Source organism: Microcaecilia unicolor, chromosome 3 (assembly GCF_901765095.1).
Source record: "Microcaecilia unicolor chromosome 3, aMicUni1.1, whole genome shotgun sequence".
Lineage (NCBI taxonomy): Eukaryota > Metazoa > Chordata > Amphibia > Gymnophiona > Siphonopidae > Microcaecilia > Microcaecilia unicolor.
Genome location: NC_044033.1, coordinates 473,435,754 through 473,462,704, shown reverse-complemented (window position 1 = coordinate 473,462,704; position 26,951 = coordinate 473,435,754). Strand labels below are relative to the sequence as shown.

Genomic DNA, 26,951 nt, shown 5'->3' with positions numbered 1-26,951 from the left:
AGAAATTCCATGATGTTCCATGGGTAAGCATCTATATTGTATGCAAATGCCGCAATTGCTCCGAGGGAGAAATCTAAAGAATCAACATGACTTTAATGCCATCAGTGCCTACCATTCAGAAAACTTGTAACACCTTTCTTCATAGGATGGGGCATACCAGTATGCCCAAACAAAAGGCCTGGGGTCACATTCAATGTGATAGACCTTATATTGGATGCAAATGACATAATTCACTGCCAGAAAGTTTGTATCAATGGGCAATGTCAAAACAAGTGACTCAGAGTGGCATCAAAGTGTCCACATTTAGGGCAAGAAGTAGTGGGCCTGATTTTCATCAAATGTAACTTTTGGAGGGAAATATATAGTCTTATGATAATTCTATATCGCATTTTCCAAAGAGACACATCATCCATTAAAGTCCTCACTCTTCGGAGACCAGAGAAAAGTAGCCTCTCTTGCAAAGTCATGGAAAATTCTAATGACCAAACTATAGTCAACTTATCAAAGTCAACAGGTGGTGAGTGATCCTGAAGATACTTATGGTGGAATGGCAGATGAACCTTTAACTGTGAATCCACGGTAAATAGAAGAGGGAGTTTAGGGCCACTTGTGTAGAAATTAATTGTTCCCTCATGGTGGAATTAAGTGCGTGCATATAGGCCTTTTTAGATTTACGCAAGGCCTTTTCCTTACACTTATGTAAGCTATTATATCTCCTCCTAGAACTGTCTTAGTAGTCTCCCAGAATAATAATGGGTCTCCTAAATGTTGACTATTTTTGGAACTAAACCTCTCCCATTTACCAATTATATCCTGAAAGAGATAAGATGGAAACCTCCGGGATCTCTTGGTTTGATAATATGGTTCAACAGCCACATCTATCCATATTAATGCATGGTCAGCTGACAAAACTGAAGAGAAGTATTGCAGAGAGACTAAAATGTAATCAATCCTGGAAAACTATCCATGGGCCTGAGAGAGGTGAGTGTAGTCCCTCTTCTATGGGTGTAGAAGGTGCTATGGATCAAACAGCCCCAGGACATGACTGATATTCCTCAACCCATGCCCCCATTCTCCGAAAGATGTTATGGAGGAGGTGGATCTGTCCAGCTGAAGATCCATAACTAAATTAGTATCTCCTGCCAAGATTAAGGGTTTTCCCATATGGACAGTACACACACATGTTAAATGTCAATAGAAAGTCAGAGCATAATTGTTAGAACCATAGAGTACTAACAGGATAATATCTCGACCCCAAAGGCTAAGTGGAAGCATCAGATATTGACCATCAGTATCTTTAGCCAAAACCAAAGTATGGCATTGCAGAGACTTTCTAGTAAGAACTACCACCCCTCCTTATCTACTACCTGAGGAGGGAAAAAACACTTTACTTTACAATGGTGCTGCATCTTTAAGTGTCCAGCATCAGTTAAACATGTCTCTTGTCCAGCTCATGATTTTTAAATAATCAAAGTAGGTAATAGCCAACATACATAACCAAATAAAAATTAATATAAAAATTTGGGCTACATTTCAATTAAAATTTTTAATCACAATCGAACAATTAAATGCATTTTATTTATTTCCCACTGCAGCTCCTTGTGACACTAGGCAAGGCACTTAACTGTCCGTTGCCCAAGATACAAAATAAGTACATGATATGCAACTGCTTTGATTGTAACCACAGAAAGGTAGTATATTAAATCCCTTCTCTAAAGATTGATAATCTTTCTCCCTCTCACACCCAGATCCACAATCTCTCTTTCTGTTCCTTCCCTCCCTCTCTTCCCCCAGGGTCATTATCTCTCTCTTTTTCCTTGGATCCATTCTCTCACTCTCTCTGTATTCTCTCCCTCCCTCCCCTCCACGCCCATGAGCAGCACCAAGCCCCTCCAGTTCTGCTTGTGGGTCTGTAGCTTCTCCCCCTCCTACCACCTAAGATTCAGTATCTGCTGCCACTCTCAATCTCCCCCACCGGCTTCTGTTGGTCCCCAAAAGTGGCAGCATTGCACATATGCTACCTGAGGCCTGCGCTGAAGCTTTCCTTTGGGCCCATCCTGTCTCCTCTAACATCACTTCCTGTTTCTGCATGGGTGGGGTGAGTCAGAGGGAAAGCTTCAGACCAGGCTGCAGGCAGTATATGTGCAACGCTGCTGCTGCCAAGGCTCAACAGAAGACCACCTTTAAGGTAGACTGGCGCGGGAGTGGGTGACATTGAATCCTAGATAGGGGAAAAGATATCAGGTTGTACCAAGGACAGGAGTTGGGAGTGGAAGAGAGCAGAAGTGATGTTTGGAGGAGATGCTGCAATGTGATGTTTTTTAAAATCTCAATTAGTGATTAATTCATTAATCACACAGTTAGCTGTGATTAAAATGCAGCCCTAATAAAAATAAAATAGTTACCATAAAGAATAAAACATGACATAAGAATAAAAAAAAAGTCAAAACATTAAAACACAGAATTCAAATAAAAAACAAAATCATATCACAATTTAAATTATTGTAATTCAGCAAGGTCTTTTATTGAAAAAATACTGCTGAGTTCAACAGGAAGTGTGTTCCATAAAATTGGGGCTGCCATTGAAACTATGAAACTATGAATGAAACTCATTGAGAATGAATTTTAACCAGGCAAACCTGTCAGTGTGTTGGCACATCTAGTAGACACTGATTCTCTGATCTCAGCTTCCATGGAGAGCAATAAAGTCTCAACAATATGGTGATAGCAACAGGGGCATCCTTGCACAAAGCCTTATGCACCAATGTAAGAATTTTAAATGTGATGCTACAGGCAATTGGTAACCACTACAGGGAATGTAGCGATAAGAGTTGTATGGTCAAACCAATTAACCCTAATTAATATTTGGATGCATTTTGAACTACTTGAAGAGGTTTTAATGCCAACTCTGTGATCTGTAACCTATCATTTCATAAGAGCATGATGTCAGTACTGGGCAAAATGGATGAAGCAATACAAAGAAACAGGATTACTGACCATATAGTTAAATACCATGTCTTAATAGGAATGAGTCAGCATGGTTTCAGCAAAGGTAAATTTTAACTTACCAATTTATTATATTACTAGGAAAAAAGGCCCATTTCTGAAACCAATGAAACAGGCGCTAGCAAGGTTTTCCTCGGAGTGTGTATGTTTGAGAGTGTGTGTGAGAGAGAGAGTGAATGTGTGAGTGTGTGACAGAGAGAGAGTGAGACTGGGTGCGAGTGTGCCTTTGAGAGAGAGAGTGTGTGTGTGAGAATGAGAGTGTGTGCCATGGGCCCTCCCTCCCTCCGAATTCCAGGGTCGTCCCCTCCCTTCCTCCCTCCGAGTTCCAGGGTTGTCCTCCCCCTCCCTCAGAGCTCCAGGGTCGTCCCCTCCCTCCCTCTCTCCGAGTTCTAGGATCATTGTCCCCCTCCCTCCCTCCGAGTTCCAGGGTCGTCCCTCCCCCGTCGTCCCTCCGAGTTCCATGGTCCCCCCTACCTCCGAGTTCCAGGATCGTCCCCATCCTCCCTCCGAGTTCCAGGGTCGTCCCCTCCCCTCCCTCCAAGATCCAGGGTTGTCCCCTCCCTCCCTCTCTCCGAGTTCCAGGGTCGTCCTCCACTCCCTCCCTCCGAGTTCCAGAGTCGCCCCCCCCCCCTTCAAGCTCCAGGGTCGTCCCCTCCCTCCGAGTTCCAGGGGACTGAGTTTCAGGTTTCCCCCTCTCTCCCTCCCTCCCTCCCTCCGAGTTTCAGGTTCCCCCCTCTCTCCCTCCCTCCCTCCCTCCCTCCGAGTTTCAGGTTCCCCCCTCCCTCGCTCCCTCCGAGTTTCAGATTCCCCCCTCTCTGCCTCCTTCCCTCTGAGTTTCAGGTTCCCCCCTCCTTCCCTCCCAGTTCCAGGATCCCTCCCCTCGGAACGCGACGTCACATGCATGAGGGTGTCGTCGTCCCTGCCTTCCTCCCTCGCTCCCTTCCAGTTCCAGGCTCCCTACCTCCAAATTTTAAAAGTCATCTTCACTTACGAAGTCGGGTTTACGGTGGCCGGCAGCAGCAGTAACAGGCGTGCAGGCTCGGCCCTTCTCTCTCAGCTCTGGTCCCGACCTCATTTCCTGTTTCCGCAAGGTCAGGACCAGAGCTGAGAGACAGAGAAGGGTCGAGCCTGCATGCCTGTTACCGCTGCTGCTGTCGGCCGCCGTACACCCGACTTCATAAGGGAAGTTGACTTTTAAAATTTGGAGGTAGGGGGCCTGGAACTGGAAGGGAGGGAGGGAGGGACGATGACACCCTCATGCATGTGACGTCGCGTTCCGTTGTCTGGCAACTCTGCAGCGTTCCCTTCCAGTGATTGGTCTTTATGAACACAGAGGTACGTGACATCATTTCAAGAGATGGATACAGCAGGAGCACGAATGCTTCAAGGCTTCACTTTCTCAGCTTCAGAATGTTGGAGGTGCTTTTTATTATATAGGATGTACAGACAAATCTTTTCCAGCAAAGGGAAAGTGGTAGAGGATGAGAATTAAGGTTACAGTGTGGTCAACTTAGGAGTAATGTCAGGAAGTGTTTTCACACACAGAATAGTGCCTGGAATTCCCTCCCGGGGGAGGTGGTGAAGACAAAAACAGTGACGGAATTCAATGCATGGGATAGATGGAAAGGATCCCTTCTTGAAGCAACTAGAAAATAAAGTAAAGCAGCACAGGCAGACTCATCTAAATAGCTATGGATTGAACAGATAAGCCGAAGGGCCAAAAGACCTGAGCGGATAACAGTGTTCAGATGTAGATGAAATAACAATTGAGAATCTAAGATGACTCCAAGATTCCTGAAAGAGTCTACTAAAGTCACTTTACACCCCTGGAGGGTGGGAGCTGCAGATATCTGAAGGGGTTGACCTGTTATCCAGCAGGAAATTTATTTTTGTGGAATTAAGGAGAATATTAGCAGTATCGACTAACCTTTGTCCCACTCTTTGGAATGCCTACCAGCCCCTCCTCCTAAGTGCATAAAGTGCAGAACTTTATGGATAGACATTAAAGTGTTTGGTCAAAACCTCTAGCAGATGGTCCCAAAATTTCATCCCAAATGATTTATGTGTTTAACTCCAAAGTTAACTGCATAAAGAATGTTAACATCAAATTCTGTGTGTGATTTACACAAACAGATAGCAAAAATGTGTTTGAATGTGGCTGTGTCGGTTTCTGTTATGATGTTGGAGAATGTTAAACCTTTATTTCAGCTGCACTGGTTCCCAATGAAGGAGCCAGTCCAAATCTAAGTCTAGAAATTTGTTAATTCCAGGAAGTGATGATGATAAACATGTACAGTGGAGAAAGTGGATTTTTTTTTTAAGTGTGGCAGGACCAGAATGCTGGAACTGGCCACTATTGGAGTAAGAACAGTCACTTCTGTCTTTCAGGAGAGGGTTAAAAACAGTTTTATTTGTTCATGTCTGTGGCTATTTTTCTTAACTGATGTTGCTGTTAAATATTTCCTTTGAATTTGTTTTTGTATTATCAATAAATTATTTTGAATGAGTTTGTCACTAAAATGGTATAAAATTATATAAATAAATGCTGTACAAGGATTAAAAATCCATATTCGAAACATCATCTCTCTATATTGTACTTCATGTATGGAAAAAAATACTTTCATGAAGTGTTTTATAATGTGTAAAATGACTATTAGAAAGAAAATGAAAACATTTTCTCTTGAGATATCTGTTGTTCAAACAACTCTTTAAATTGTATTGATTTCTTTAAAGTTTAATTTTGAGGATTGCATTTGTTCTTTTTTTCTATTAGAGCAATGAGACGCTTGTGTATGCTCACCTGAGGAACTCTACAACTTCCGTGCCCAGGATCTGTGATGCAGTTGCGCCAGAAGGTAAGTCCATATAGGTTTTCAAAATTAATATAAAGGAATAATTTCATTATTTGTAATGTCTTACATATACTAACACAAAATAATACCTGAAACTGATATGATAAATAGAGTAACTATTGAGTAAAAACTGCTACGTTTGATTGAATTATGTTCTAAATCTGAGTGCATCCTTTCTTTAGCCCTGATTTTCTCTGTTCTCATCTCAGAGATAGAATGGCCCTCTGTGAGTTATTGTTATGATACTGAACAAAATTCAATTCTACCTATATATATTCCTTTTGTAAATCCTGATTTAATTGGATACAGTAATATTTTATTTTTTTATTTATTGTATTTGTAGCATTTATATCCCACATTATCCCACCAACTTGCAGGCTCAATGTGGCTTACATTTGCCGTAATGGCGGTTGCCATTTCCGGTTAACAGGATTACAGATGGTATTGCGTTAAGGTGCATAATAGAGGAAGCAATTTGTATTTCTTTATTTTTAAGGTCTGATTTAAATTGACCACCGGTATTCTGGTAAATAGGGGAAGAAAAAGAAGTACATTTTGGGTCAGATCAGGTCCAGCACCCTGTTTTCAATAGTGACCAATCCAGGTCACGACTACCGGTCAGATCACAAAAAGTAGCAAGATTGAATGCTACTTACTCCCAGTGATAAATTCTGGTCTTCCCCATCTTTATCTTAACTGTTTAAGGATTTTTTTTCCTCCAGGAATTTGTCAAAACCGAAAACTAGCTACACTAACTATTTTTTGCTACACATGCTGTAGGATTACGTATTTCTTGAAAGCTATTTGAGAAAATGTCATAAAATAGCATGTGATTGATTTTAGAAAAAAATACCAAGTTAAAACATTATCAGGTCAATTTCTTTATGCTACTTTAGTACTGTACTTAACCCTCTCCTGAAGGCTCACTTAACCAGTTGGGTTTTCAGGGCTACTGCAGTGAATATACATGAGATGGAGACCTGTATGTGTATTCATTGTGGTAATCCTAAAAAACTCGACAGGCTAAGTGTGTCTCTGGGAGAGGATTAACAATATGTGCATGTACTTTTGTTAAGAACAAAAATGAAAGTAGGTGAGGACCAATACAATTCCAATTCAAGGGTAAAAAGCAATTTTATCAGTTGGATTCGGTGCAGATCTGCATTTCGGTGTGGGTGTGCCTGCTTCAGAAGTCAACAAATCAGTGTCTCAGTAATGCATTGCAGTTCCTTGTGATCACATTTTTTGAAGCCTGCAATTTAGTTGCAGCACACAATATTTTACTCTGTTGGTATTTGCATTGCCAAGGACACTGATTTGTTGATTCCTGAGGTAGGCGGCCCCAAGCTGAAATGCAGATCTGCATTGTACTGAACTAATAAAATTGCTTTTTTACCCTTGAGTTGGAATTGTATTGGTCCTCCCACACTTTAATTTTTGATCTGTCTCTTGATTCATGGGGTTTTCTTCTCTTCTTTTTGTACTTTTGTTTCCATGTAACAGAGAATTTTGAAAATGTCTGTATATATTTACATCTGCTATATCTTCCAGATTTATGTGCCAGAAAATATGTTCATACATTTATATAGCACAATGCAGAGAGCATATCTGAGATAAATGATACTTATTTTCAGAAATATTTCAATAAATACAGATTTGATACTTTTAACCCTTTATGTATTTATTTTGTTTGCTATATAACAAAAGAGAGGGAGCGAAGTACAAACTAAAGTCCAAACAAAATAAACAGCACCACGGGCCTTTAAAAATGGAACACAGTTCTTTAATGAATGAGCCTTGACAAAAAGACCCGACACGGGCCGTGTTTCGGTGACTAGCACCTACATAGAATACAAAACACAGAAATAATATATTTTTAAAAATGTTTTAACATATAATGAATAAAACCAAAGATTAATATTTAAGCTCATCAAGCATACATATATAAGCCTATATAAACACCTAAAGCATTTAATATTTTAACATTGCATTTAATATTTTAACATTCTCATATATTATTATATAGTAATTTGAAAATAAATGGATAATTAATCAAAACAAAAATGGTAACTCACCACAGTGATGACGTGGAAAACTTGGGGAATAACTCAAATATATTCCTCTACAATATATTATTCCTTACTTTTGGACAAAAGTTTTTTTTCATATATTAATATTATATATTTAAAATGCTTATTTTAATTATTTATAATATATTTTATAAAAAGGTCATATTATATAATACTGGCTATAACTAAATTTCATATTCATAAAAGCTTAAACTAACAGGTCAAAAATAATTTTTTAAAACATTTTAAAATGTACAATAAATTTCAAAGATGTAATTGCAACATGTTAAAGATGTAATTGCAACATGTAGAGAGGTTAAACCTTCCCGGACCAGATCCAGAGTAATTGTTTCAGGCCTTACCAGCAGGAGAGGAACCTTCAATGCTTCAAGAACCGATTCCTGTAATAAATCAAGCTATTTCATCTTTGGAATAAGCAGTTGGTTGTGGTAACTAGCATCACAAGACGGCTCTTCTTCCAGAGAGGAGAACCCGCAGTGTGTAAATGCTCCTGGGATATCTTCACAGGAAAGGATTGGTTTAGACCAGCTGGTTCAGAGTCCTGACCAGATATGGTGCTACCTCACGATTTATTACAGAGATCTGCTGGCAGAGAATTCCATCAAGACGGGACTGTACAGCTAAACACAGTACTTTGGGATGTATCAAGTCTTAATTTAGACAAAGAAGGAATGACTAAATAATTTGCTTGTAAACTAGATTGAAAGACAAGAGATTTTACTCACCATCTCTTTAAAAACTAACAACAATTTTATATTGGATCCTGTAATCAACTGGAAGCAAATGTAAATGAACAAGTGCAATGGTCTGAACACCCTGATGTCCTTTGAAGTGTGGGCGTAGTCCCACTGATCTGGGGCAGGAACAGACTCACTCCAACTTTAGTATGGTGAGGAGTCTGATTGGGACCACTCATGGGACTCAGGACCGTTATTACTTCTCAGAGGAGAAATCTTATGGGGCCCCTTCTGATCCCTCCTCACCTCAAGAGAGTCTTAAATCTCTACTTGAAGATCTCTGTTTCACAGGTTTTGTGAAGGAGATGAATTCAGCCACCCCATTTAAGTTGGACACAGAGGAGGAACCTGGGGCAGAAATGTTGTATTCTTTTAAGTGGAAGAGGTTTAAGATCTGGTATGAGGGCAAGACCCTAGATCCTCTTACTTGTCCTACACAAACTGAATGCCTCCTGTATGTCTCGAGTCTGGTTTGAAAACCAACTAAGGGTTCATCTCTGTACAATTAGTGCTTACCATCTCCGTATAGAAGGTAAGCCCATTTTTGTGCAGCCTCTATTTTTCATTTTATGAAAGGTTTGCTGTTGATAGCGCCCCTCGTCACATCTCCTACTGCATCATGGGATCTCAATGTTGTTCTCATCCTGCTGATGAAAGCTTCTTTTGAGCTGATTGACTTGTGTCATCTGAAGTATCTGACCTGGAAGGTTTTGTTTTTGGTGGTGATCTCTTCAACTCACAGTCAGTGAACTTCAGGTCTTAGTAGATGATCCACTTTACACTAAGTTTCATTATAATAGAGTAGTTCTTCACATGCATCATAAGTTACTTCCTAAGGTGGTGTTGGAGTTCCATGTTAACCAGAGAGTTGTTCTACTAACATTTTTCTCAAAACCACATGCCCATCCTGGCCAAACTGTACTGAATATATTACACTGGAAGCGAGCCTTAGCCTTTCTATCTGGAGCAGACTAAAGCCTATAGGCAGTCCAGCCATATTTTTGTTTATTTTGACCCAGCCATTGGGAATGCACAATTTCTAATTGGCTAGCAAATTGCATCTCCTTCATTTATGCCCAGGATGAATTTGAGGGTCATGTGAAGACTCATGATATCAGAGCCATGGCTACATTGATAGCCCACTTGAGGTCAGCCTCCATAGGAGAAGTTTGCAAGACTGCAGTGTGGTCTTCGGTCACATATTTACATCTCACTACTGCCTTGAGCAGGATACCCGACATGACAACTACTTCCATCAGTCCTGCAGAATCTGTTTGGTGTCTAGAGTCCAACTCGACCCTCCTAGCCTAGTTTTGTTCTGTTCCAGGCAGTACCTTCAAAACTAGTATGTATATAGTTTCAGGCTAACTGTATTTGAGGCCTCGATGTTACGAGTCCCTATTGTCCTAGCATTGTTGTTTTCAGTGAGCCTGGTAGCTAGGGATTCCCACATGTGAGAATACAACTGGCCTTCTTGTCCTCAGTGAAAGCAAAGTTACTCACCTGTGGCAGGTGTTCTCAGAGGACAGCAGGGCAGGTATTCTCACATACCCTCCCACCTCCCCTAGGAATTATATTCCTTTAGCTTTATTACCTTACTGAGGGACCTGCACTCTCTCATTGGGTGAGAAGGCACCATGCGCATGCGTGGTGGGACGCTTGTAAAATTTTCTTGAAACATCTATACGCTAGCCTTTGTCCACACTGGGCTCTGTCAGATAACATTACCCACGTGTGAGAATACCTGGCCTACTTTCCAAAGGAAAACACCTGCTACAGGTGAGTAGCTTGCTTTGACTTCTGTGTGAAATTGTTATAAGTTTTTAAATGGTTGCCACCATTCCATTGCAAAAGCTTCCTCCCTCCAACCTTCCCCTGTGCCCCTAAAATAAACCAACAATTAATTTCAAACAAGTCCTTTGTTATACTGATAGTGTTATAGGTATCAGCAGGATTAAATGGTGCCAGCACTTATATATCATGTCATAGATGAATGGAATGAAACCAAGGTCCGTTCAGAAGGAATGGATCCTCAGAAGCTTAGCGGAGATTGGTTGGCAGCACTGGTGGTGGGGGGCGGGGCTAGTGCTGGGCAGATTTCTACGGTCTGTGCCCTGAAAATGGCAGATACAAATCAAGGTCAAGTATACACATAAAGTAGCACATATGAGTTTATCGTGTTGGGCAGACTGGGTGGACCGTACAGGTCTTTCTCTGCCGTCATCTACTATGTTACTATGTAGTTAGAGATGTTAGAGGAGTCAGGAATATGTTAGAGTGTTGGGGCCAACAATGAACCTTGCGACACTTCAGAAGGTACAGAAAATGATGTTGATAAATTATCCCTCCAGAGAACTTGGCAGGATTGTTGGAACTGATAGGATTCAAACATGTACATCCATGCATATCAGAAAAGACAACCCCATACTCACAAACCCACCTTAAACCTTACACATTGCTATAATCCTTATAGGTTGGATAACGTGGAGGGGCATAATCGAACGGGGCCGGCCATCTATATGGCCGGCCCTGTAAAGTGGCGCCCCGACTGTATTATCGATGTTCTGCATCTGCCTTGTATTACCCTCACAGGACAGAGTTAATGCAGCACAGGCACCATATTACATGCAGTGCCAGATAGCACAAGAGCACCCCTGTTATCTGCCACTGTTTGGGAATCTGCCAGTGACCCCATAATATGTCTTGCTAGGGGACAGGGCTTTCTGTCGGTTGGTGGGGTGGGTTTTCTGTCAGGGTGTTATGGTTGTTGATCAAGCAGTCAGCTTTGGCATCAGGGAGATTGGAGTCTGATTGGGGAGGATTGTGAAAAATTACAAAAGGACCTTATGAGACTGGGAGACTGGGCGTCTAAATGGCAGATGACGTTTGTTGTGAGCCATTGCAAAGTGATGCATGTGGGAAAGAGGAACCCGAATTATAGCTACATAATGCAAGGTTCCACGTTAGGAGTCACCGACCAAGAAAGGGATCTAGGCGTCATCGTTGATGATACGTTCAAACCCTCTGCGCAGTGTGCTGAGGCGGTTAAGAAAGCAAATTGAATGTTAGGCATTATTAAGAAAAGAATGGAAACAAAAATGAGGACATTATAATGCCTCTGTATCGGTCCATGGTGCGACCACACCTTGAATATTGTGTTCAATTCTGGTCACCGCAACTCAAAAAAGATATAGTGGAATTAGAAACTAGGTATAGAGAAGGGTGACGGGGATGGGACGACTTCCCTATGAGGAAAGGCTGAAGCGGCTAGGGCTCTTCAGCTTGGAGAAAAGATGGCTGAGGGGAGATATGTTAGAGATCTATAAAATAATTAGTGGAACAGGTGGACGTGAATCGTTTGTTTACTCTTTTCAAAAATACTAGGACTAGGGAGCATGCAATGAAGCTACAAAATAGTAAATTTACAACGAATCAGAGAAAATTTTTCTTCATTCAATGTGTAATTAAACTCTGAAATTTGTTACCAGAGAATGTGGTAAAGGCAATTAGCTTAGCAGGGTTTTAAAAAGGTTTGGACAGCTTCCTAAAGGAAAAGTCCATAGAGCATTATTAAAATGGACATGTGGAAAATACACTGCTTATTTCTGGGATAAGCAGCATAAAATGTATTGATCTTTTTGTGGATCTTGCCAGGTATTTGTGACCTGGATTGGCCACTGTTGAAAACAGGATGCAGGGCTTGATGGACCTTTGGTCTGGCCCAGTGTGGCAATACTTATGTACTTGTCTATGAAAACTGAGAGAAAAGATGGGCCGCTACAGACTTCTACATGGAAACACATCAACAAAAAGTTTAAGAAAAACAGCAGTCAAAATTGACAGCAACAAATAATCAATTGTATGATGATAGTACTCCCAAACAACACTTCGGACAAAATAGTGAAAAAAACAATAATGCAGGTTTCTATCCATACACAATATTAGAACTGCAAATTTCAATCAATCATCGGCCAAAAAACTCCACTACATCATACTAGCAGTACAAAAACTGGAAGGAAACTCGTCATCATCCACACAATCAGAAAATTGGAGGCAAAAACAATCCCAAAGTTTAAAAAATAAAAATCGTATCAAATCAAAAGAAAACACTAATCTTTCAATGGGTCTTCATACAATTCCCTGGGCAAAAGGTTATTAGAACTAAGGGACTGCCTATGTGTGGTCCATCTGTAAAAAAGTTAAAAGCTGTTCCAGTTGGATAGGTAGTGCCTTAAAATGTGGAGGACTAAAGTGATGCCATTTCCTGTTTACTCAGGGGCGAGACCCCATACAGAAAAGACTGACACAGGAGCCGGCAGCCCATGGGAATCTGCCAGTTAGGCAAAAAGAAGGAAGAAGTTGGAGATCTACCAGACCAGAAGGGGGGAGGCGAGGGTAAGAACAGAGACCTGCTGCCGGGGGGGGGGGGGGGGGTTATGGAAGGAGAACCGTCGTGGGGGGTGGCAGGATGATAATCACGGGAGAGGGGGGAGTTGATGATGGATTACCATCATCGTAGGAGAACTGACATGGGGGGGGGGGTGCAGTGGGGGGATTGACAGAAGGAGATCCATTGGGGGGCCTGCAAATTGTGAGACCTTTCACAGGGAGGGGCAGCAGCAACGGATACTCATATGAGGGCAGGCAGCAGCTGGATCAAGCAGCAGAAGAGTCGGCGAGCTAGAGCCCAAAGCTAGCCTGGGCAACTTATAAGCCAGGCAGCGGCAGCTTTAGAAGGCAGGCAGTGAGGCAGCAGCAGCAGCACAAGTCAGCAAAGGCAAGCTAGAGTGGAGCAGGAGCAGCAACTGCATACATTAACACGTGTTGCATCTGGCTCCTCTTCACTTGCTGCTCTTTTATAGTTTCTCTGCGCGCCTTTCTTTTTGATTGGCTGATGACTGCCTGTGATGCTGCTCCCTGAAACCTGCCACCTGAGGCCATGGCCTCAGTTGGACTCATTATAGGGCTTCCCCTTTGTCAGACTATAATCTGTACAGGTGAAAATGCAGGAGAATACAGCAAAAACCATACTAATCTCCACAAAAAAGGGATCCAGTATTTTATTCTACAAGCAACCGCCTTGGCTAGAATGCATTCTGTGATGTTCCCTGGAGAGAGATGCATATTCTTTCTCCTCTTATTCTTTTTTTTTTTATCTTTGCAAGAATAAATGTAGTGAAACTAGAATTGTAACTTATAATTGCCTCACCAGGTAGCTATGATACAAACTTGAAATACTGTATGGTATAACTAGTTTTATCCATTGTAATAATCCATCTTGCTGAGCAAAAATAATGGGAAAAGAATCCTTCTAATTATCTATTTTCTGCACTTTTATCCACTGGGCATTTCAACATTCTCACATGTTTGTCAGAGACTTTTCTCCACATATGTTAAAGTATTTTCAATGTTGCTGATTTTAAGGGCAATTCTAATACAAGGTACCTACATTTACTTGCCACATGAGTGTGTAAATTTACAGAATACATCACTTATGCATGTAAGTGTACATTTATCTTGAAAAGTGACAGCACGGCAACTAAATGCTATTCTGCAACAATGTGCATAAGTGGTATAGTACATACTGTAAATGAAAGAAGGGCATATATATGGGTAGGGCTCTCAAAGCATGTAACTTACAGAATACTGATATGTCCTTGCTGCATCTATGACTGGTACAACTGTGGACACATAAATGTAAGGCATGCCGATACCGGGTTACACCAGTATTCGGTAATGAATCTGAGTGTCACTGTGGAGCAACAGGGTGCTTAAATGGAGACACCCACCTACAGAATTGCCTGCATTCTGAATGCCCCTTTTTGTATTCAAAGACCTGCTTATAAATGATTCATTGAGTATTTTAGAATTACCAGTCTATAAAGATCATGTTCAGGGTGATTATTAGTGAGATGTGGGAAAAGCATACTGAATAAAGTCTCCCTACAAAAACTGACTTGTAAAGATTTCATCAGGAGTCTGATCTCACAACTTCATCACATAATAAAGCGATGCTATTGAAACATACTGGCACTAGTATTGATGCTGATAACTGGCGATTGAAGGATTGCATTTTTTGTGTGAAGCTTGAGCGCTTCCGCCACAGGAATTTGTTTCTTTCACTTTGGCCGTATCTTCATGAAAGTGCATGTGTATGTTTCAATAGCGTTGCTTTATTATGTGATGAAGTTGTGAGATCAGACTCCTGATGAAGTCCTTAAGCGAAAACACAAATTTGTGTAGTCTTTCTTTCAACACAATATAATATTATTCATCACAATGACCAATCTTGGATCTCCTCTTTGTCTCCTTTGCTGTTGTGCTGTTTTGGTTTGCGTTTTGCAAAGGTTTTTTCTTCCTTATTCTTGTAAAGATTTCAAACAGGATTCTTTTGGTGACTTTCTTAGAGGAGTAGGTCAAGAGTCAAAATAGTATTGGGAGCTGATGTGTGGTGACTGACTCCTCTTATGTAATTTTCTGTCCATTGTCATGACTCATGCACATGGAGAAGCAAAAAAGCAAGACCTACATTTACCCTCTCAGTAGCGGCCAAGTGCCTTTCTTGGTCCATAGTCAGCAAAAGAGGAGCTTCCTGTATAGGGAGACTGTGCAGGAGACTCATCGTGGGAGAAGAGATGAAAGATTATTAGAAGCTAGCAGCACATATTACTGTAGGGTACTGTAATATTCAGGAGCCATATAGACTTGAGTATACACCTGATAATAATAATAGTTTATTAGTTTGTTTTTCTATATTTTTCAGTGTTTCATTTTGCCTAAATCTTTTTCACTGTCCTATTTGAAATTGTTCCATTCACTAAATACAGTCCACACAAACTGAGTGGGAAAATAACTTTAACTGCAGCTGACACTTTCAATACTGAAAATATTATACAGGGTTGAAAAAGAGACCTCAGATGCCTGTGCTTTTTTGTGCTGTTATATAATATAACAATTACAGCACAGTACTGACTTCAATCATCGGTCTCAAAATGTCCTAACAACCCAATTTTTTAATTTTCTAATTTATATGGTGATGCAATGAAATCTTAGTGCATTAAAACATCAATATGAAAAGCATATAGCTACACACATTGAGCTTACTAACAGCGATGGCATCATAAAGTCCCCTGAGGAAGCCATTTTTGGTGAAACGGGTCCCCGGTGGGACGTTTCACTTATGCCGCAAACTGTTGCTCAAAAGATAAGTTACAAAAAACTCCAGGCTCCGCCCTTTCTGCCTCGCCTCACCCTATGCCTGGAATAAACTCCCTGAGCCCATACGCCAAGCCCCCTCCCTGCCCATCTTCAAATCCTTATTCAAAGCCCACCTCTTCAATGTCGCCTTCGGCACATAACCATTATACCTCCATCCAGGATATCTAGACTGCCCAACTTGACATTTCGTCCTTTAGATTGTAAGCTCCTTTGAGCAGGGACTGTCCTTCGTTGTTAAATTGTACAGCGCTGTGTAACCCTAGTAGCGCTTTAGAAATGTTAAGTGGTAGTAGTACTGTAATTGTTATATTATATAACAACACAAAAAAGTACAGGCGTCTGAAGTCTCTTTTTCAACCCTGTATAATATTTTCAGTATTGAAAGTGTCAGCTGCAGTTAAAGTTATTTTCCCACTTGGTTTGTGTGGACTGTATTATTATTGTACCAGTGGGTGTCCTAAGGTGCTGTTCCATTCACTAAATAACCATATTTTTACACATATAACGTGTGTTACACATGTTTTTACAAACCATGCCTACCCCCGCATGTACAAACCATGCCTACCCCCGCATGCTATATGTGTGAGCGCATTATACCAGTATATTTTTACTGAGACACGCTAATTGCAAAATTGCAGTAACAAGTAGCCTTCACATGAATTCCAGAGTTTAATTAGACATTGGGTAAAGAAATATTTTCTCCGATTTGTTTTAAATTTACTACTTTGTAGTGTCATTGCATACAACAAAATAAAGATTTTCGTGTGCTGCTGGGCAAAAACCATTTGTCCTATACTAAATTCAGTGTGCGTATTCCAAATCTGAAGTCAGAATTGTTGTAACACCTCAGGAAATTTTGTTATGCATAAGTTTGCCCAAATGAATTAAGCACTTGGAAAGCATTGAATAATTTTTTACAGAACGAGTTTTATTCCAACATTTACCTGATCTACATCAAAGTTTTCATAGTAAACAGTATATGAAAATGTAATGGAATAACAAAATTTCCAAAAAGTCTCATATTCCAGTTTAAAAGTCTTACTTCAGCAAGGCCCAGTACTGTTAAAAGTGCTTCAGGCATCTGCTTTTGCATTGGTGACCGGTCATATTTTCCCGTTGCAAAAACCAGCAGTAGTTCCCCATCATGTTGGGATTCCAGTGGCCTTGATATCTGTTCTCCATTGTAGAAATGTCTTTATGGAACCTCTCTCCATGTTTGTTACTTACATGTCCCAAATTGGGTGGGAAAAAGTCACCATAACCACCCCTAACTTTTCTCTCCCCGTCTCAAACAATCTAAAAATTCTGGGAGTTACCATGGACCAAAATCTCACACTTGAAACTCACGTGAAGAATACAACTAAGAAAATGTTCCATTCCATGTGGAAACTCAAGAGTAAAACCTTTCTTTCCTAGGGCCATTTTTCGGAACCTGGTGCAGTCAATGGTTTTAAGTCACTTGGACTATTGCAATACACTCTACACGGCTGTAAAGAACAGACCATCAAGAAACTTCAAACAGCCCAGAATACTGCAGCCAGACTCATATTCGGTAAAACAAAATATGAAAGTGCAAAACCCCTAAGAAAGAAACTACACTGGCTCCCACTTAAAGAATGTATCGCATTCAAGATCCGCACGATTGTTCATAAAATAATTTACGGAGATGCCCCAACTTACATGCTAAACCTTGTGGACCTTCCACCCAGAAATGCTAAAAAATCCTCCCGCACCTTCCTCAACCTACACTTCCCCAGCTGTAAAGGATTAAAATACAAATTAACACACGCGACCAGCTTTTCCTATATGAGTACGCAGACGTGGAACGCACTTCCAACCCACTTGAAAGCAATCAACGAATTAATTAACTTCCGCAAATCTCTGAAGACCTACTTCTTTAACAAAGCCTACCACAAGAACACATAACCAACTATAACACAACACCTATCCACCTTTATTTAGAATGTATCTCTCTATAACTGCTTGACCAAAACTCTTGTTTTCCTTGACATCTTTGTAACACCAACTGTATTCTCTACCCTGGCATGGCCATAACAGGTCTTTGTAAGCCACATTGAGCCTGCAAATAGGTGGGAAAATGTGGGGTACAAGTGCAATAAATAAATAAATAAGATGGGAATGTAAGAAATACATTTTTAATAACATTCGGCAGCCAAGTTGTTCATATGCTTTAAGCATGTTGTCTACTAGTTCAGCATAGTTTTCAGCTCGTCTGTTCCCAAGGAAGTTCTGCACTACTAGCACAAATGCATCCCAAGCTGCAAGTTCCAGAGGGTTGAGTTTTGTTCTGAATGTGTCATCATGCATTAGTTTGTTGATTTCGGGGGCCAATAAAAATTCTGGCCTTTATTTTAACCTCAGTTTTCAGTGTGCTAACATCTCCTTCAAATACTGGAAACCATTTCCATCACGATCAAGTGCAATTAACAACATTTTTTATTAAACCAAGTTTAATGTGAAGTGGTGGAAGATAAACTTGAAGTGGATCGACCAGTGATTTGTGTTGTACATTGTACCGACCAACTGTGTGCTTGACTCTGAGAGGCCACTGTCTCATTTTGTAATGATTTTGTCATCACGACTGTTCCATAGGCAAAAGAAACACATATGCTTTGTGTACCCTAACTGTAGGCCAAGCAGCAGTGCTACCACTTTCAGGTCAGCACATATATTCCATTTATGTTCAGAGTATTTGATCATTTTCAAAATTAACTCCATAAAAGCATGGGTTTCTTTCATTCCAACCCCATGAGCCAATGGAACAGATGGTTTTTCGTTACCATTGTGCAACAAGACAGCTTTCAAACTCATTTTGCTAGAGTCTATGAATAGCCTCTATTCATCGGGAACATGTGTACCATCTAACTCCATCATAAGACCATTTACATCAGTACAGAAACAGACATCGCTTTCCATTGCATAGTATGCAGTTAACTTGGTGTGTTGATGATGAAAGTGTGAAGTTGTGATGCTTCGTTGTAGCAAATTACATTCCCGAAGACTAGAAGCTAGCAGTTCTGACTTTTCTGTAGATAATGACAGATCTCTTACCAGATCATCTAAATCTAATTGGCTCAGCAAGTGCGACTGACCCTCCAGTTGTTCTGGATCAGGAAATACATCATGCCAATCAACGTCTTCTTCATCAGGATCAGAAGCGTCAGTTTCAATTGCCGTTCCTGCTGCAGGAGGGGCAGGCATTGAATTCTCTACATTGTGTGGTACTGGTTTAAGAACAAACTCACAGGATACACAATTTGTGACTTGTTTCTCTTTGAGTATCTGGTGATTTTAGTCATGCAAAAATAACAGTCTGAATGGTAATTTTTCTGCTCACTCCAAACCATTGGCACTGCAAAAGCCATTCCTTTCCTTTTACCATTCAACCACTGTGTTAGTCCAGAGTAACACACAGTGCAACAAACATGAGGTGCCCAGCTTTTATCTTGATCTCCAATTTGGCAGTCAAAGTAATACTTGTAAGCAAGGTGCACTCGCTTTGTCAGATTCTTGCGCTGATCAGTGTATTTGCCACATATGTAGCAGAAATTGTCCGGATCATTAACACATTTGCGTCTATCCATCATACCTTATATACTTACTGCTGTCATCAGCCAATAGACCTGTCTGAGCATGTCCGGACAGGTCTGGGCATGTCCATTGGAATATTTCCAATATATAATGCATTAATATTATAAGTGAATAGGCTTTGCATGTATAACTTACAATCTAGACGTGTCAGGCAAATTCGGAGTTCATATTTAGAATCGGCGAGTTCAATTTAGTATAAATCATGTTTTTCTCTCAGTAGCAAAATCATTGTTGCGTATGTGTTTTGATATTTTTTGATGTTACCAGAATTATTTAATATTTAGTTTTGTAGGATCTAGTATATTATGATACAAGTGTCTCATCATCGGCTGAAAAAAAAACTCCCAAACAGTGGAATCTTTTATTATAATTACTTAAACTTCAAAATACAAAAAATGTACTTAGCTGCATCGTCTGAGCTGAGAGAAAAAGGCAATGCAGCTAAGTACATTTTTGTATTTTGAAGTGTAAGTTAATATAACAAAAGATTCCACTGTTTGGAAGGGTTTTTTTGGCTGATGATGAAGTCCTGCTGTACCAGCTTTTAGCTGGGAGCTTCTTGAGGCTTTTTCCTCCCTTTCTTTTTGATGCTTATGTTTATATTTGGAGAATCAGTGTTATATTAGTGTGTTGAAGATATAATTTGTTTCCCTTCCTGGTTATTTAATTGTAGTTAATAAGTGTTTAGAACCCATAAGAGTACTAGATCGTGTACTTATTATGATACATTATATACTGCTGCAGCTTTGCAACATCATTTTTTATGCTACTAGTATTGGGTTGTAATTGGCCTTGCCGTTGTAAGTCCCTATTGACCATTCTTTGTTGTTTTTGGTGAGCCTGGTAGCTAGAGATTCCTGCTTGTCCTCAGAGAAAGCAAAATTACTCACCTGTAGCAGGTGTCCTCTGAGGACAGCAGGACATAAGTTCTCACACACCCTCCCACCTCCCCTAGTTCTTTATGCCTTTATTCTGAGGACCCCGGGTGAGTCTTATGGGTGGGAAAGCGCATTGGCATTTGCAGTTGGGCCTCCCCAAAACTTACAGAAGCAGAAGAAATTCTGGGCAATGTCTTTACCAGGGCTCCATCGGTGATGTTACCTACATGTGAGAACTTATGCCCCGCTGTCCTCAGAGAACACCTACTACAGATGGGTAACTTTGCTTTATGTGCTTAGTATGCAGCATCCTAGTTCTTAAATTTTGGCAACCTTTTCGGAATTACCCTTTAAATGTATTTGTGCCTATTTTTTTACATATGTATGCCCCTAGACAATTTTTATAAGAACCCAATTATGTATGAAAAACATTGTTCTACATGATGAAGTGCCTTGTAAATTTACCCCAGTAGTTATATACCTATGTTCAACAAGTCAATGTAGACATTTTGGCCTGCTAAATATTTTTAGAAGCTAACCCATGGCCCAGTGCTCCTGGGCCACATGTTAGTGGGTCCAGGCATTAAAGGCTGCTTCTCCCTGTTCCTCTGAAGACACCCCAAACCGCTATTCCCCCAAAGACTCTCCCTCTTCCATAGGCCTATCTGTAGATACCTCTGGAGTCTAGGGGTTGGAAGAAGGAACAATCCCAGTCACTCCTGTACAGAAACACCTAGACATCAGGAATTTATATAGCTAGATCTGAGGGAAGGGGGGGGCTACAGGAGGGTTGGTGCCCCTGAGTGAAAGGGGGGGGGGGCTCTGAGGATGGGGATTTGCAACGGAGTAGTCTTCCAAATGAGGAGATGTGTTCAGTGGAGCAAGAAACCTTTAAAGCATGGCCCCTTCAAGATGTGACCCAAGAGCATCGGACTTTGGCAGCGTTTCCCAAACTGTGCGCCGCAGCAAACTCTCTGGGGTGCTGCAGCAAATCCCGACCTCCCTCCCACCCGTACCACTACTGCAGACAGAAGCGGCAGAAAAACAAAAACAACAAAAAAGCAAGTGCAGGGCTTCAGCAGCCTTCAAGTATGTGCAGTCAGTTTTGCTGGTCCTCTGCACCTGGAACTGGAAGTTGACATCGGCGGTGTCAGAGGACCAGCAGAGCTAACATCCATGCCTGAAGGCTACTGTGACCCCGCGTTTGTTTTTAGTCTCGGCTAATGGGGTCAGGATGCAGACGGCCTTTGGGACTCGCAGAGGTAACTGCCAAAGAGGTTGGATGAAAACAGGATGAAGTCAAAAGTTTGAAGCCAATAGGTCAGTTTCTGTTTCCCATCTTATTCAAAACTAAGTAAACAAACCTATGAGCTGCTGCATCCAAGTAGTCATTCTTTATTCTTGGTAGAATTTTTTATTTAATCTCACTTATATTTTTAAACATTCTGGCTTGTGCAGCATACAGATGTACAAAAAGGAAGTACAATAACGGAATAACTTTTCAATGGTAGAGTAGTAATTTGTTATAAATTGTAATCAGTGTGTTATTTGAAGGTGCTGGTTATAGGGACACCCTAGCACTGTTATAGAGAAAAAGGTGGACACCTGTGTGGCCGGGGGAAATTAAGATTGGTGGGGGGCATAGGAGCCAACATCTCAAAATTATTAGGGGTGCTAATCACAGTCGAAATAACCCTTCCTTGTTCACATACAAGGAATTTTCTCAATATTGGGGGTGCTCAAGCACCCACAGCACCCACAGAGTCGGCTCCTATGGTGGGGGGGGATGCTGCAAAAAAATTGCTCAAACACGAAGGGTGCTGTTAACTGAAAAAGTTTGGAAACTACTGGGCTATGGGTTAACTGGCATTAATTTTCCATTTATAATGAGGTTTGTGGTGTTCACTACAAGCTGCCATATCAAATTTATATAATAGGTGTTTTGCATCCATGTTTGTGGTTTGCATTTTATTATGTATCCCTTGGTACCTTATAGTAACGTGTTATGATAATATAACACGTTATTGCCAGTTAATATGTGTTAAGGGGCTAATAATTTGTTATGGTTGTAACGCATCTTAATAATTACCCCACTAGGGGGCCCATTTACTTAAGCAGCTAACATGCTAACTATTGTGTAGGCCAGCATTTCCCAAGCTGTGCACCGCAGAACTCTGGTGCACTGCAGTGAACTCTTTTGGGTACCGCGGCAAATCCCAACCTCCCTCCAGCTCAAACTGCTACTGCAGACAGCAGCGGCAGAACAACAATAAACAAAAAAGCAAGCACAGGGCTGCAGTAGCCTTCAAGCATCTGCCGTCAATTCTGCTGGTCCTCTGCCCCCAGAACTGGAAGTTGGCGTCGGCAGGGGCAGAGGACCAGCAGAGCTGACATTGCATGCCTGAAGGCCGCTGCGGCCCCACGCTTGTTTTTTTTTTGTTTGGGGGTTTTTGTCGCTGTCACTGGGGACAGGGAGCAGGCAACTGCCAAGGAGGTTGGATGAAAACAGGAGACGAGATGAAGTCAAAAAGTTGAAGCCAATAGGTCAGCCTCTGTTTCCCTTCCCATTCAAAGCTAAGCAAGCAAACCTAAGAGCTTCTGCATCCAAGTAGTCATTCTTTATTGTTGGTAGCATTTTTTATTTAATCTCACTTATATTTTTAAACATGCTAGCTTGTGCAGCATACAGATGTACAAAGAGGAAGTATAATAACGGAATAACTTTTCATAGGTAGAGTTAAAAATTGTAATCAGTATGTCAATTGTAGGGGCTGGTTATAGGGACACCTAGCACTGTTATATTTGTGCGGAGAAAAAGATGGACACCTGGGAGTGCGGAGACCTGTGTGGCTGGGGGGAGGGGGGTGGAGACGTGTGTGGCCAGGAGGGAGGGGACGAAGATCAGTGGGGGGGGGGGGGGGTGCCGTGAACTAAAAAAGTTTGGGAACCACTGAATTAGGGGATGGATAGTTTGTGAGGTTTACTAACAGGCAGACAGGGTTTGACACAGTGTGGGTGGATAAAGGAAGCTTGGTGTTAATGGAGACAGGGCCACCGAGAGGAGGAGTGGGGGGTGGGGGCAAAATTCCCCGGGCCCAGCCGCCAAGGGTTCAGGGGTGCCGACAATCACCGCGGATACAGGAATAAAAGGTTTGTTCCAAAAGTAAAAAAATCTCTGCCTCCCCGCAGGTCTCACCTACAGGATCCTGCAACTGGCAGTGATTCACAGTCAGAGGCTTTCTCTGTGGTCTTCGTTCTGCTGCGCCCTGCCCTCTCTACTACAACTTCCTGTTTAGCATCAAAAGAGGAAGTTGCAATAGAGAGGGCAGGACACGGCAGAAGGATGACCACGGAGATAGCCTCTGACTATAAATCGCTGCAGGAAGCTGGGGAAGAGGAAGAGAGGAGAGAAAAGTGGCAGTGGCCGAGGGGGAGAGCAGCAATGATGGGGTGGGGGGGCCTTTAATATTTTTTTTCCTCGGGGCCCAGCTTTGTCTCTTGTTGGCCCTGAATGGATAGAGACTAGTTGGGCCAGTATGAAGAGGCTTTAGAGAGAGAGAGAGAGAGAGAGAAGCTGGCGGGGGAGAGCATTATGTTCTCTATCTTTGCACCTTAAAGGTGAGGCTCTCTTATGAATTCTGGTTTCATAATTCTTGGTGGTTGAAAGTTTAGCCACCTCTGGTATAGTATATAAATATCTGCATCTGATAAGGTGTGGGCATGTAAGAACAAATGAAGTATCACCTGATAATTGAGCTTGACAGTGTCAGTTCTGTAACCAATTTGAAATAATATTGTAATATAGAACTCCTTGCTGAACTCCAAAAGCTCTGTAGTCTTGGAAGCAGAATGCTTCTTTGTATGGGGATTCATCTGTGCCCAAGGTCTTACAAACTCAATTTGAACATTTAGAAAAATAATCTTGATTATATTCAGTATTGTTTTATGTCCTTCCTCTTCTGTATTATTTGTGCAGAAGTCAGAAATTTTCAGAAGTTGTTTCTATGGCTACAGTGTATGTTGTTACAGTTACCATTTACATTCCTGTAGCATTGTCTTCAAATTTCTCTCTCTCTCTCAAAAATCAGTAGATAAAAACAATGTTGAAAATGTTATCTACATTCATGTGGCTAAAGTTGGGACCCTTTTACTAAAGCTTAGTGTGCACTAACAGACATTAGTATGTACTAAAGTTCCACTTGGCCCATAAGTGTAAAATAAGATGTGTAGTATAGTGCTTGCTAAGCTTTAGTAAAAGGGCCCCTTTGTACATAAGTACATAAGTAATGCCACACTGGGAAAAGACCAAGGGTCCATCGAGCCCAGGGCAAGGGCACCTGGCAAGCTTCCCAAACGTACAAACATTCTATACATGTTATTCCTGGAATTGTGGATTTTTCCCAAGTCCATTTAGTATCTGTTTATGGACTTGTCCTTTAGGAAACCGTCTAACCCCTTTTTAAACTCTGCCCTAGCTAACCGCCTTCACCACGTTCTCCGGCAACGAATTCCAGAGTTTAATTACGTGTTGGGTGAAGAAAACGTTTCTCTGATTTGTTTTAAATGTACTACACTGTAGTTTCATCGCATGCCCCCTAGTCCTAGTATTTTTGGAAAGCATGAACAGACGCTTCACATCCACCTGTTCCACTCCACTCATTATTTTGTATACCTGTATCATGTCTCCCCTCAGCTGTCTCTTCTCCAAGCTGAAAAGTTCTAGCCTCCTTAGACTTTCTTCCTAGGGAAGTCGTCCCATCCCCGCTATCAAAGTAGGGTATACACAAAAAGTAGCACATATGAGTTATCTTGTTGGGCAGACTGGATGGACCGTGCAGGTCTTTTTCTGCTGTCATCTACTATGTTACTATCATTTTAGTCGCCCTTCGCTGCACCTTTTCCAATTCCACTATATCTTTCTTGAGATGCCGCGACCAGAATTGAACACAATGCTCAAGGTGCGGTCGCACCATGGAGCGATATAACGGCATTATAACATCCTCACACCTGTTTCCTATACCTTTCCTAATAATACCCAACATTCTATTCGCTTTCCGAGCCACAGCAGCACACTGAGCAGAAGGTTTCAGTGTATTATCGACGACAACACCCAGATCCCTTTCTTGATCCGTAACTCCTAATGTGGAACCTTGCATGACGTAGCTATAATTCGGGTTCTTTTTTCCACATGCATCACCTTGCACTTGCTCACATTAAACGTCATCTGCCATCTAGCCGCCCAGTCTCCCAGTGTCGTAAGGTCCTTCTGTAATTTTTCACAATTCTGTTGCAAGTTAACGACTTTGAATAACTTTGTGTCATCAGCAAATTTAATTACCTCGCTAGTTACTCCCATCTCTAAATCATTTATAAATATATTAAAAAGCAGCGGTCCTAGCACAGACCCCTGAGGAACCCCACTAACTACCCTTCTCCATTGTGAATACTGCCCATTTAATCCCACTCTCTGTTTCCTATCCTTCAACCAGTTTTTAATCCACAATAGGACTTTTCCTCCTATCCCATGACCCTCCAATTTCCTCTGTAGCCTTTCATGAGGTACCTTGTCAAACGCCTTTTGAAAATCCAGATATACAATATCAACTGGCTCCCCTTTGTCCACATGTTTGTTTACTCCTTCAAAAAATTGAAGTAAATTGGTCAGGCAAGATTTCCCCACACAAAAGCCGTGCAGACTCGGTCTCAGTAATCCATGTCCTTGGATGTGCTCTGTAATTTTGTTTTTAATAATAGCCTCTACCATTTTTTCTGGCACCAACGTCAGACTCACCGGTCTATAATTTCCCGGATCTCCCTTGGAACCTTTTTTAAAAATGGGTGTTACATTGGCCACCCTCCAATCTTCCGGTACCACGCTCGATTTTAAGGATAAATTGCATATCACTAGCAGTAGCTCCGCAAGCTCATTTTTCAGTTCTGTCACTACTCTAGGATGAATACCATCCAGTCCAGGAGATTTGCTACTCTTCAGTTTGCTGAACTGCCCCATTACGTCCTCCAGGTTTACCGTGAAGTCAGTAAGTTTCTCCGGCTCATCCGCTTGAAATATCATTTCCGACACTGGTATCCCATCCAATTCTTCCTCGGTGAAGACCGAAGCAAAGAATTCATTCAGTCTCTCTGCTACGTCTTTGTCTTCCTTGATCGCCCCTTTTACCCCTCGGTCATCCAGCGGCCCAACCGATTCTTTTGCCGGCTTCCTGCTGTAATTAGAGGAAAACATATACAGGCTTAATCATGACTCTTAAAATCTTAAAATCAAAACTTCACTTTTTTCTTACTCATGTAAAGTGTTATATAAGGTTGAAGTGTAGCTACCAATGTTGTTATATGTTATGTCAGAAAAACAACATTAGATTGCCCTTTCAAATCAAGTACTCAGTTAATCCATGAACCACTTTATCATTAGTTGCTAGGCAACTGTAGGTTTAGTGTGAGTCATAATTAATCTGTAGTATACTACAAATCGGTTCCACATACAGGGGTAAATTCTATGTAGGTCACTAAAAAGTTGGACACCAAAAACTGGGCGGTAAG

At 41.3% G+C, this 26,951-nt stretch overlaps 1 protein-coding gene across 1 annotated transcript in view; it reads left to right on the top strand.

Annotated features, from left to right (window-relative positions):
* The window catches only part of LMBRD1 (LMBR1 domain containing 1), a 262,882-nt gene that overhangs the window by 206,061 nt on the left and 29,870 nt on the right, over window positions 1-26,951 (top strand). Inside the window, 1 exon segment of the mRNA XM_030195170.1 lies at window positions 5,780-5,861. Within this exon segment, the coding sequence (XP_030051030.1) occupies window positions 5,780-5,861 (82 nt within the window).